The 14,109-nt window shown below is 40.2% G+C and overlaps 1 protein-coding gene across 1 annotated transcript in view; it reads left to right on the top strand.

Annotated features, from left to right (window-relative positions):
* The window catches only part of si:ch73-60h1.1, a 78,233-nt gene that overhangs the window by 46,030 nt on the left and 18,094 nt on the right, over positions 1-14,109 (top strand). The window contains exons 6-8 of the mRNA XM_021479767.2: positions 10,375-10,465; positions 10,577-10,651; positions 10,849-10,924. Coding sequence (XP_021335442.1) covers positions 10,375-10,465; positions 10,577-10,651; positions 10,849-10,924 — 242 coding nt within the window. The remainder of the gene's footprint in view (positions 1-10,374; positions 10,466-10,576; positions 10,652-10,848; positions 10,925-14,109) is intronic.

Genomic DNA, 14,109 nt, shown 5'->3' on the forward strand with positions numbered 1-14,109 from the left:
GTGCGGCCATAGGCGTTCTAGTCTAAAAAAAGGAGGCGTGTCGAGGTGCATTGTTGGCGCATTGCTATTTTGAGGAACTGAAAAAGACTGTTCAATAGACCAGATCAAAGCAGGTCTATAGTCCAGCGCAGAGCGCATTATTTGGTAAACGTGTAGCATGAGAGTGCCAGGCCGAAAGGAAGAACCCTGTACTGATAAGCCCTGCCCCCAAAGGCAAATTTTTTTAACTTCCTATGACTTAGAAGGATAAATATGTGGAAGTATGCGTCCTTCAGATCTATCGTGACAAACCAGTACTCCTACTGTATATATGACACGATGGTGCTGATAGTCAACATTTTGAACTTCCGTGTTTGTACAGAGCGATTTAGCTGTCTTGAATCTAATATTGGACGCAGCCCTCCATCCTTCTTTGGAACATTGAAGTAACGGCTGTAAAATCCTGACTCGATGTCTAGATGTCTAGAGGAGGGATCTGTTCCATGGCTCTCAAAAGAGAGTGTACTTCTTGTTCTATCACTAGAGCCTGCTCTGGCTTCACTAGGGTATGGAGCACCCCGTTGAAGCTAGAGGGGTATGAAGCAAACTGAATTCTGTAGCCCCTCTCTATGGTAAGCAGGACCTACTGCGAAACATTCGGCAGACGTTTCTACTCTGCCATAAAATTCCACAGGGGTACCAGTCTCTCGAGACCGACCTCTATGTTCCCCTGAGTTGCTAACTTTGGACACTGAGGGGAACTTATCACAGGAGGCCCCTGAATCAACTGCTCTTGGACCCTCCGTAGAGGGGGCGAGTCCACTATCGCCACCACTTTTGGAATGAACCATTTGTGGATAACGCCGGGGGTCTCCACGCCCTGAGGGAGGGTTGGTGGATAGAACCCCTGTGGGCAATGAGGAGGTGGTCTTTGCTCTATGTTGGTGGCTGCCCGAAGAAGTCCTAATGCTATGACTTCTTCTGAGGCTGTCTCACAACGATGGTCCTCGGACCACCGTATGTTACTCCTGAGAGTGTTTCCCAAACCATTTTCTTTTTGGGAGCTGACGGGAAGCCACACTCTCTTTTTGCTCAGCTCTATACCAAGCAGATGAGCTGGTTGACGGGTGGGGCTGGTCCCGCTGCACAGCCCCAGAAGGATGCCCTTTCGGACGAAGGAAGTTCCCATAGGAGCCCAACCTCTTTTTCGCTTGCTCAAACAATTTGGCGACTCTTTCAACTAAGTCGGCAAACAAACCAGCGGGCGAATTGGGAGCATCAAGGAAGATGCATTTGTCTTCCTCCTTGATGTCTGCTTGATTAAGCCATAAATGTCTCTCCATTACCACCATGGCCACCATAGAGCAGCCTAAGGATTTAGCCTCTTCTTTAATGGCACTCAGAGACAGGTCCGAGGTCCGAAGTATTTCCCTGACTGTATCGGCCCCCGCCCCACCATTGTCAAGGGCCTCCTTCAGCAGGCCAGCCTGGTATGCCTGCAATAGTGACATCGTGTGCAGACACCCAACAGACTGGCCTGCTGCCGCATATGCATTGCCGACTAACATTGATGTTACTTTTATTGGTTTTGACGGCAAGGCGGGGGTCTTCGCCAACGATGCCTAAGGTAGCAAATGGCGCGCCAAATGCTCCTCCATTTTTGGCATTGTGCGGCACCCATGTTCATATAAACCAGCAACAGCTAAATATATTAACCCTAGCTGACTTATAAAGCAAGTGGTATATGGGTTTTCCCATGTATAAGAGACCTCTTTTTGGATGTCTTTGTTAAATGGAAGAACCCCCTCTAAAAGGCCTGTCTCGTGGTGGCAGGATGCGCTCATCACATAAGCCAGTTTTCTGATGCTCTTCCTGCCGCTCCACTTCCCTGTTAATATTACATTATGTTGTTACATTGGCCAGGACCTCTGCCAGCTCATCATATTTGAGGCATAATAGGGGAACATCATTTTGGCCCCAAAGGCCCTCTATACTCTCGACTCCCTCAGAAGTAGAGAGGCAGAGCAGCCACCCATCAGCATGAGGAGAAGAAGACGATCACGGGCTTCCAGCTTGTGATGACTGGACCTCGATCTGACAGTAGAAGGAGGAGAAGAAGCTCTTGAGCTTGTTTCCATCCTCTCTGCAAGATCGAGCTGCGATGCCCACAACATTTATCACCGCTCTGCCTCAGCACGGGCGGGACCAGTGCCGTGAGGAACGCCTGCCACCGGCTCTTTATCAAACAGAGCGTGGCGACTTCGCAGTACTCGGCCAGGAACTGCATTGCTATGGAAACAGCCACCCCCCTCCAGGGTTGACTGTGCATGTTCCTGACCAGGCACTACACTCACAGATCATGTGTGTCCTGTTCTGTAAGGAAACGAGGACATGGAGGAGCACATAATCTAAGTGTCTTTTCCATTTTGCTTTTTATTTAAACAGAGGCGCAGCGTAGAGTTCCCGAGAGGGAACTGCTAGCATTGACTTGCAAAATGCTATGTGGAAACTTCCACAATGGGGATTTTGTCAGAATCAATCATCTGAAAGAGTATCTTGTATATATTCTTATATATATATATATATATATATATATATATATATATATATATATATATATATATATATATATATATATATATATATATATATATACATTATATTGTATATATGCAATGCATGTGCCAAGCTGGAGCTTTCTTTATTAGCTGTAAAGCCTTTCACGGCTAACAGCTAAGGGGCAATCATTTGGGCGAAGGAATATAGAATTTCCATTACCCTCCTCGGAAAACGAGCATTACTTTAGTAACCGGGGCATTCCCCTTCAGAAGGGGAACTTCAATGCCCTGTGGAAACTTGGCTATGGAAAAATCTATGGAATCTATTAGAGAGGCACGGCGTGCTAACAGCCAAACAGATGCATTCTCCAGGTGTAATGCGTTCTCACGCCTGGGGGACACGACTCGCCTGGGCTCTGAATGACTGGGGTATTACTCTGGAGGAGCACATGGCGAACAAGCTGAGACATGTGATGAAAGCGGATACCCCTCGTGCAATTGATATACACCAATGTCACTGTGCTTTACGTCCTGACCAGCATGTGTTTGCCCTCTAGCACCGGTAAAAAAAAAAAAAAAACGGTGCAGTGTGAGTAACACTGCCAACAGCTTCAGGTGTTTAAAATGCCAATGCAACCAGGTTCCTACCACTAACCCACAGCTGCATGCCTGCAACACATGGCCCTCCTGCACAACTGGAAGCATCCGTCGAAATTATGACATGCCTGGACACTTGTTCCAGAGGCACTCAGGCCTGTAGAAATACAGGGTCCGTCCAGAGGCTGAGAGTGCGGCGACACAGTGGAGTGACATGGGCCCAGTGTGCACTCGCATGCCATGCCCATCTTGGGACCCAATCGTGAAGCTAATGCTGAAGCTCTCTCAAGTGGAGCCACTGAGCAGTGACACAGCAGATGCCATATGCACCAAAAGCCTTTAAAATAATATCAGTGGGACCACAGTTTTTCCGTCGAACTCCCTCAGACAGGTATCAGCTAGGCCTGCTCTCGGGAGTGGCGCGCCGTCATGGTGATCGAGTCCAGTTCCAACCCAAGAAAAGAAATGCCCTGCACGGGGGCGTGCTTGCTGTTTTCTCAGTTGAGCTAAAGCCCCAATACGTCGAGGTGCTGAAGCACCCTGTCTCTGTGCATAATCAATTAATTTCGCAAGAGCTCTAAAATCAGCCAGTCGAGATAGTTAGGTATGCGGATGCCTGTGGGGCGAAAGGGCTCTAGGGCAACCTCCGCGAGCTTGGCGAAAACAGAGAGAGTGACTTGTACTGCCAGGCTCGAACTTGAAACTACAGAAACTGATGGTGGCGTGGAAGTATGGAGACATAAATTACGTGTCCTTCAGGTCTGTTGCTGCAGATCAATCCCAAGGACAAATGCACCGAAGGATGTGCTTCTTTGTAAGCATTCTGAACAGCAACTTGTGGAGATAGCGGATTTAAAACATGCAGGTCTAGGATTCTCCAGGACACAGAATTTTATTTTTAAATACTCTGATGACACAGCCATTTTAAGTTTACTTTATGAGAAGGATGATATTGGGGTTATATATCAGTCAGAAATTAGTCAGTTCATTGATTGGTGTGATAGAAATAAGCTAAAAATAAATACTAAGAAAACAGAAGAGATGGTATTTGACCCAAAGTGCATAGGTGACCATCGTCAAGTGGTTGTACATGATGATCCTATTACTCAGTCAGATACCTATAAGTACTTGGGCATTCATATCGACAGTTCTTTCACATGGAAAACACACATTGATTGGGTTTGTTCTCGTTTACACCAGAGATTGTATTTATTACGGAGGTTGCGTCTTTTTGGAGTCAACAAGAAGCTCATGATGCTGTTTTATAAAGCAGTTCTTGAAAGCATTGTCAGGTATGGCATTACAGTGTGGTTTGGCAACCTTTCTGTTCAGTGTAAATCTAAACTGATGCATCTCTTAAAGAAAGCATGGAAAATTGTCGGGCACAATGAAAATTTTAATCCTCAAGTTTTATATGAGATCTGTGTCCTCAATCAGGTGGATAGGATTGTAAAGGATCCAACTCATTTTTTGTTTCCCCAGTACGAACTGCTTCCCTCTCGTAGAAGATATAGAGTCCCAAAGTGTAGGTTAAACCGTTACAAGAAATCCTTTGTACCTGTGTCAGTGGGTTTACTTAATAAGAGTATATCTTAATTGGCACCATAAATTTTGTAATTGTTGTATTTTCTACTGTTTTTTATTGCTTGTTTTAGTGAGTGTCTGCAGCAATATGGCGATGCCCAAAACAAATCTCCTGTCAAGGACAATAAAGTTTTACTACTACTACTACAGGACTGACCCTAGAGAAATACATGCCTGTGAACTTGGGAGGCCGTTTCGCAAATCAAACCCGCAGCTGTGCGGGTTCTGGCTCAGAGGGAGGCAGATAACCTACAACTACACCAGGAAGAGGCAGCATGCAGGCCTGCAATGGCACTCTCAATCTAGTGAATCGACTCGTACAGTCTGGCTACTCCGCCATCAAGGGTGGTGAGGGTGGAGGCGCATGCAGATCGGGCAGAGAAAGGTGCCCTCCAAGACTGCATGAACCAACTGTGCACTTCCAGGAGGCTTAGAAGGTCTTGCCTTTTTTGCATCCTCCAAATAACACACATAGTCAGTCCGGCCGCAGGGCTGGGGGATAAGCCATCTCCAGGTCCACGGCCGAAGCAGCCCAGGAAAGCATGGTTATCATGTCTGCTTCTAGATCCGATGCCGTGCTCGCTTGACAATGACAGACCATCCTCTGATGCAGCGATGGACATCTGAGCCTCAGTGTCATTAAGTGAGAGGGCGACCATCCGAGGATGGAACACTTTTCTTACTCAAAGCTTTGATGGAGCGCATGGAGGAGTCAGAGCTCCGGATTTACTGTAACTGTCAAATCTGCCTGAACGCCAACCATGAAGTGGGGGACAACTTGGGTCGGTGGCCCTTTTGCAAGAGCGAGCCGCAATCTTAACTGCGCAAAAGACATGCCACCGCAGTGATGGCATGCACTGCTCGTGTGTACCAGAAAAAAATGCTGGACCCCTAATTGTGAAACAATTTCTATCTCCTTCTATCTTCTTCTGCGTAACAGTCAGAGAAATCCTCATATGACTCTCTCAGAAGCTTTGTGAATGGATTTAAAAGAAAAAGGATGCCACATGCACAAGCTTGGCACATTCAGCGCTTATACAAAATTAATTGTAATTAGCGCCAGCTGTGCACGCTGACACTGCCAATTGGCATTTAACATGATATTTCAGAATACTGTCGTTGTTGTTACTGTTTATTTAGGAAAGGTTTAGTTTGGCTGCAGGTTTAGTTCACCTGTGGAACCGGCTCAGGTGTTACCTGGCCCACACAATCAGCTTTTGCGCAGCAAACGTGGTACATGACTGGACCAGATTTGGCTTAAATTATAAAAAAACAAAAAATATTTCAAATATGTTGTCCATCGATGAAAAAGTAATGCTAACTTGCTTAATGTTTGAGAGTAAAGTAAGAAGCAATATGAATAAATGATAGCTAACACACATTGTGTTGGACAGTTTTTTTTTTCATTTCCTCCCTCTTTTTTACACACAATCAATAAAAAGATGTTAAAAAGTTAAAGCACAAAACTTAAATATATAAACATATTTAAATGGAATCTTTTTTTACCCATTTTTCAAGATTCAAGTCTTTTGTGTCTCCAGAATGTGTCTGTAAAGTTTTAGCTTAAAACACTCATCAGATTATTTATTAAACCTTTCAGAATATTGACATTTTTAGCTCTAAGCACATTGTTGCTGTTTTTGTTGCCCATGCTTTAATGCAAATGAGCTAGTACTCCATCTCCTGCTGCGTCAGATAAACAGCACAGTCACAGACATGAAGGAACCAGAAAAGGCTTGAAAATGGGAGGGATTTAGATCCTATTTTAATGTCAGGAAATAAAAAAAGAGACTTATTGTCTTTATATCACCCTAATATGACACACTATATCTACACACAGTTCTGTCCAAACTGCTTTTTTTAAAAGATGATTTTCATAGGTGCCCTTTAACACACATTTTTTTGAGAGTGTGGGGCACTCTTAGTAGCACATTAAATCTTCTGCTGTCATCAAAATTACTACAACAAAACGTTGGCAGTTTAAATTTTAATTAATTAAGCAAGTGAATAAGTTTGTTTTAATTTAATTATAATTAAAGTAATGATGAATTATTAAGTATAGTATAATTTTTTTTTTCAGAATTTCAAGTAACAGCACATGGTTGTTAATAATCAATTTTCAAAGAAATGTCATAGTGAATGAGCTTTTTAAACAAAGTTGATTTTGCAGACTGTTCCATAAATAAATTTTTTACAACTTGTTTTGCAAAAAGGTGCTAAATGTTAAGTAAAAATGTTGTTGTATGTTTAATTTTGTTTATATAACTTGTTATAATTTTGTTTTATTGCTTTAAAGATGGATTAGAAGACTTAAAAGAATGGTAGATAGAAAATGTTGAATAAATATTGGAATAACATTACACTTTAAAAAAATAATAATTAAAACTGTTTATAATTTGCAAAGTGTAATGAATCTTGGGGGACTGCAATAGTTTAAACGTAGATTCTCAACCAGAGGATTATTGTGTATGTGCTGGCGTGGCTGAACACATGTCCATGGATAGGCTGACATTAATGGGGTTGGCTGAGTTATGTCGTCACTTCAAAATGAATGGTTGAGAAGCGGTATGTGCAGAGCTGCTCGTGAAAAAATAATCTTCTCAGAAAAAAAGTAATCTCTCTGAGCAGTATGAATGTGGGCTGATGTTACATAACATCTTGATCTAAAAATGAAAAAAAACAACAACATGGAGGCCACATGCATGCACTGCTTTACGTGTGTGCAACGTTTGTGTGTGTGGATTAAATCTGTTTATTCCAGGTTGTCATATATTTTCAGTGGTGTGAAAAAGTGTTTGCCCCTCCTGATTTCTTATTTGTTTTATGTTTGTCAAACTTTTAATGCTTCAGATCATCAAACTAATTTAAATATTTGTCAAAGATAACCAGTATTGGGAAAATGTACCTTTGAAAGTAATGCACTACAACATTAATTTTCGTCCCAAAAAAAGTAACTAATACTTAAAAGTAATTAATACTTTTTTATGGAAAGTCATGCTTAATAATATTTACTATTATTACTAATCGAGTTACATTTGCCCTACTTTTTCCTTACCTGGCTTGCTCTCTTTCAGAACTTGCAGTTTTTTTTTGTAAAAACTTTATTATAGATATACGCTGCAACTATGGGTGGCACGGTGGGTCAGTTGTTAGCACTGTCGCCACACAGCAAAAAGGTTGTAGGTTTGAGTCCCAGCTGGGCCAGTTGACAATTTTTTATTTTATTTAAATTTTTTTTAGGGGTTTTCACCTTTTATTTGATAGGACAGTTGAGAACTGACAGGAAAGCATAGGGAGCAGAGAGATGGGAAGGATTGGCATAGGACTGCAAGGTGGTATCGAACTCGGGTCGCCGCGATCACCGGAGTGCATGTGACGACGCTCTAACCACTACACCACTGGCGCTGACTAGTTGACAATTCTGCATGGAATTTGCGTGTTCTCTCTGTGTTTGGATGGGTTTCCTCCGGGTGCTCTGGTCTAAAGACTATAAGTGAATAAACTAAATTGGCCATAGTGAAGGAGTGTGAATGAGAGAGTGTGTGGGTGTTTCCCAGCATAGTGCTGGGTTTTGGTTGTAAGGGCATCTGCTGGGTAAAACATATATCAGGGAAGTTGGCAGTTCATTCCACTGATAAATCAGGGACAAAGTCAAAGGAAATTAATCGAATGAATATTATCTTCTAAGAACTTCTTTACCCCAGAGCTGTACATAATGTTTAATACAAAAAAATGAAAAATAAAATTAAGTAATTTTGTATGCTTTGTGTTTTTGGTAGGTAAATAAAATTCAGTAAGTAAATTCACTGTCCATTGAATTAAAGATTATTTTTAAACATTTAAAATGCTTAATTACATTATACAAAAGAATAAGGCAGTTTACACTGCATGATTTTCAGGTCACTGTTGTTTTCACACAGCATGACTATCTAGGGTAGTGTTAAGTAGCTGCTGTTATTATTTTCAAAATATTTTGAATTTATTACAAATATTAACATCTATATTTTGGTATTGATATTAATATTGATATTTTTGTCTCATGTAGGGCACAAAATAACTTCTTTGGTTTGACTTAAATATTGAAATTAACTTTAGTATCAATATTAATATTGAGATTTCGGTCACTACTCTCTTAAAGGGCACCTTTTTCACCACTTTTTTAAGATTTAAGTTTTTTAACTTAAAGATTTTTTAGTTTTTTTGTGTCTCCAGAATGTGTTAGTAAAGTTTCAGCTCAAACTTCATATCAGATCATTTATTATCCCTTCTTTATATTGGAAATTTGAGATGCTACTATGCTGTTTTTGTTGCCTGTCTTTAATGAGCTGGTTCTCACCCCCACCATTCCCATGTATGTGTCAGAGTCATAGAGATTGCTCACTATTTCACTGATGGGTGTAGCCTTCTCCTGCTGCATCTCATGCATAAACAGCACAGTGACAGACAAGAATGAAGCAGCTCTCCCTTACTACAGTAAGAACTTTCCCAACAGTTATTTGATGTATATGTTGTAGAGTTAATTCAAGCCTTTCCGCAAAGATGAGCCACACACAATGTCGTTATAAAGTTGGCACATACACATTTAGCTTTGCACTGTTTTTGCAAGGCAGATGTGACAGAATACATGTTAATATACATTGCTGTGTGGATATCTGTTATGTTAATGTACAAAATAAACTCAATTTAAGTCCACAGAATGGGATTGAAACATCTTCTTTTATAATTGTACTGACACTATGCGGCTGTGGTGACGAATTACAAAGCCAATTTACTGTCTTTATTACAAACATGCACTGTTTTAAAAATGTTTTAAACTTGAAAACTTATACTGCTGCTGATCACAGAAAGATGAGATCTTTTAATCCCGGTTGCTTTGCACATGTCCCGTCTTGTGGATGTGGTTGTACATGTTACTGTGGAAACTTGTTAATATGTGGCTGTCAATCAATTCAGTGGGCAGGGAAACTGCACTTCTATTTCAAGTTGCAGTGAGCCTTAAATAGGATGGATTTGGGTCATGTTTTTTACTTCAGAATTTTTTTTTTAAAGAGTATTATTGTGTTTATATCACTCCGATATAAATGTGGACACATTATATCTACACACAGTTCTGTCCAAACAGCTTTCAAAAGATGATTTTCATCATAAGGGCCCTTTAAGGTGTGTGAATAAAGCATTACCTTTCCTACATACTATTCATACATGAAATGACACCAGAAAGTCAAAAACCACAGTGTGACAGATAAGCAAATACATATGAATGTGGAAATAAGTACATTTACTGATGCTCAAGTTGATTCGAAGTTCCTGAATGAGCCTCTGTTATTTTAAGGTTATCTCAGAATAACATTGGAATGTGTAACTGACCAATAAAGTATTCCAGACAGCTGTTTAAAAGGATGGAATAATTATCAGTGTAGTACTCACTACCCACTATTCCTGAGTAGTCTTGATTTAAAAGGGTTAATTTTAAAACATACTTTTAGTATTTACATCATAAACTTTTATTCTACCAGCACTACATTTTTTGGATCTTAATTATGCTTAGGTATAATTGTTTAGTACCCGTTTTTTATTTTTTATTTATTTTTTATTTTTTGCTTTTTTTAATTTTTTTTTTACCACTGCTGAATCCTTGTTTCTTTCTTTGTTGTAGTACTTGCATGAGAATGGAGTTGTTCACAGAGACCTCAAACCAGAAAATCTTCTCTATGCTGATTTGTCAATAGATGCACCACTTAAGATAGGTAACAACCTCCATACTTAACATTTAATGAGTTAAATTGTTTATATAAGAAAAAAGATTGAGCAGACAACTGATTTAGTAATAACTATGTTTTGTGTTTTTATGTTTACAGCTGACTTTGGCCTTTCCAAAATAATTGATGAGCAAGTGACAATGAAGACTGTATGTGGAACTCCCGGCTACTGTGGTGAGTGTGAATTTAAGACAAGTCAATATTTTTAAAGATGGTTTAAGCAACTAAATATGAATATTCTAGTTTTCATACATATCTTTTAAGATTATAAAGAAAAAAAAAAAAGCTTTAGTCCACAATCGTGCACATTTCAATAAATATTGTTTGGTCTGGTCTTTTGCAATAGTTTACCTCTTTTTATACCTACTTAGCTCCTGAAATTCTCAGAGGAAATGCTTATGGTCCTGAGGTTGACATGTGGTCTGTGGGAGTCATCCTTTATATTTTGTGAGTATTACATTTGCTGTTATGTTTATTTATGTTGTAAAAAACCATGACCATTATCATTATAATAGCCTAGGCTGGTTTAAGCTGGATTTTTCAGCAGGGTAGACAGCAGTATTCTGCTCCAATCGCAGCCGAGATAGGAACATTGATTGTTTCAGATTTAATAATCAAAAATTTTAAGAGCAAAGCTACCATGACATACTGCTTCCCTCATGCAAAAGTTTCTGTTAAACACAAAGAACTTGAGAACACATTTAGGAAACATGAGACTGCAAAACGGATTATCATCCATGTGGGGAAGAATGATATTCAAAAGGAGCAGTCAGAACTGCTCAAGAGAGATTTCTGTGAGTTATTGGAAACAGTTGAAAGATTGAAGATTCAGCCGTTCATCAGTGGACCACTCCCTGCAAGAGGGACAAATATGTTTTCAAGGCTCCTTGGTCTAAATGCATAGCTGCAAAAAAACACGTGACATGAAAGGACTGAATTTCATCGACAATGTCAGTCTCTTCTGGAACCAAAGACAACTGTTTACATCAGACAGCCTTCATCCAAACAAGCTTGGTACAAAAGTGCTAAAAGACAAAATCAATTTTTCCCTCCATCTATCAGCTGTGTTTGCCACTGAACTGAATGGCCCACGCACACACACACACACACCTAGCAAATGTCTGAATGACCACAGGACTTCAAATCAGCTTCTTTGTGGACTTGTGGCTGACGCATCCTACAAGGACAAAGATAACACCACGCAGCCACAACAATCACTGATAACGGACAAACTGCCATTTGCGCCCTGCACACTGAGCTCAACACAGGCAGACTGTGATGCATCAGAACAGCATCAAGTCTCAGCACTCATGGATGATCTCCAGGAAAACAGCCAGGTAAACATATCTCAGCAGCCACAAACCCCAGACCCACAGCCTCTCTCACCAGACACTTTCTCATTGTCACCTTGCTCGCCTCACTTGGATTTTTTTTTTAAAAAGATGGAGGAACTAGTGTTTGCTGGAACTAAACTCTCACGCTCCATTGCTGCTAGCCCCCAGTTAGCAACCAAAAATCAGCAAGCCTCACACCCATCTCTGAACCCACCTCGCCCTACACCTAGGAGGCCTTTAGGTCTTTGTGACAGTGCCAGGTCTCAAAAAACACCTCATCTTCAGCTGGTGAACTTAAAAACTGTCATTGATGTGTCTCAGGTGCCTGCTTAAATAACAGTGTCTTTATCAGATGTTTACAGAACAAGCAGGAACCCTGTGTCTGTTGCTTTCTCTACACAGATATGCGTCTTATTACGTGACAGAAAACCAAAGATTTCTTCAGGCCGTATAGCAAATCATTCTAATCTAGTGTCTATTAAATGTAAATCTGAGACTACTGTAGGGAAAACAGCTAAAACTGTTAAGTTAGCACTTTTAAACATCCGATCACTCAACAATAAGTCACTTTTAGTCAATGATTTTATCAACACAAATTGCCTTGATTTTATGCTTTTAAATGAAACTTGGCTAAATTACAGTTGTAGCGCAGCAGTTCTGAACGAAACAGCTCCTTTTAACTTAAATTTTTTTGAGTGTTTGCAGAGCTAATAAGAGAGATGGAGGTATCACTGCCCTGTTTAAAGAGGTTTATGAGAGTAAACAAGTGTCATTTGAATATCTAAGTATAGCACTGAAAGGTGCTCCACACATCTTACTGATCATTATCTAAAGACCTCCAAATTATTCTCCAACTTTTATTGATGATTTTTGTCAGGAAATATGGAGACCCGAGTGCAAGGGAGAAGTTCAAAGGATTTATTGAACAGAAATAAAAATCAACAATTCTGCTCTTCTTGGCAGTAAGAAAACAGTCACTCCAAAATAACACAGGCAGTCAGAAATCAACCCTCCTCTGGGCGTTGTAGGACTGATCAAACTCAAAAGACCCTCTTGGGTTAGCAGTAGGGACAGACCTCAGGGAGCCCGAGAAGATGAGACCTCACCCGATCGTGGACTGTGGGCAGAGCAGAGGTGAGCCAGAGCACAGGTAAACGGATGATAAGTGGTAGACTAAACAACACAGAACTAGGCGAGACGGATAGTAAATCTGTAGATATCTTAAACAGAGAGAACCAGTTGCACACGTAGCTCTTAGAACACAGAATCAATTAACAAGCACAGAACGAGGGAGAAGGGGAGACTAAATAGCTAAAATAATCAGGGAGAACAGGTGAGAGCAATGGGGACGGGGAAACAAGCGAATTGATAACAGGTGAAACTGCATACAAATGACAATACAGAGACAGAGAAGTAACAAAAAACCCCGACAATTTTACAGAGCTGTTATCAGTAGTAACATCTGAATTTGACTAATTTACTATTGATGGGGATTTTAAAATTCACATAAATTAATGCTACAAAAGAACTCATGACTGATTATTTCTCTATTTTCTTTGATATATTGATCACTCCAGCTAATAAAGACAGATCTGTCTCTGTCAGAAAGAGATGCATAAATGAGAACACTAATAAGCAGTTTATGAAGGCCATATCGCTAGCACCAAGTATATCTGCAGACTGTTGATTCTCACTTTGATTCATTTAACTCTAAAGTTAATAACGTCATAGATGTCATTGCTCTTGTTAATGTCAGGAAGAGAACTGGCAAAAAGAGAGCCCCTTGGAGAAACTTGACAGCAATTCAAAAGATGAAAACAGTGCAGTAAAGCTGAGCGTATGTGGAGGAAGACAAAACTAGTAGTCCATTATAATATCTATAAAGACTGTCTTCATGCTTTTAATGTGGAACTAAACACTGCAAGGCAGACTTTCTTTTCAACAGTAGAGAGACTCACAACCCAACAAGTTATGTCGACGTCAGAAAAGCTCAACCACAACTTAAGAAATCAGACATTATGTCTGATTTTATGGCAATAAATATTAAAATCTTAGAAAAGATTGTGCAAATTATGAAAACATCAGTCTGCAGTCTTGACACACTCCCCACTTCATTCTTTAAAACTGTTGAACTGTTTAGAAATTGATCTTCTAAAAGTGGTCAATGCTTCACTTCTCACTGGGATTTTTTCAAACTCACTTAAAACTGCAGTTGTTAAACCCCTCTTGAAGAAGAGCAACCTTGATAACACCCTAATGAGCAATTACAGGCCAATCTCAAATCTCCATTTTATTAGC

This window comes from Danio rerio, chromosome 11 (genome assembly GCF_049306965.1).
Source record: "Danio rerio strain Tuebingen ecotype United States chromosome 11, GRCz12tu, whole genome shotgun sequence".
Classification (NCBI taxonomy): Eukaryota; Metazoa; Chordata; class Actinopteri; order Cypriniformes; family Danionidae; genus Danio; species Danio rerio.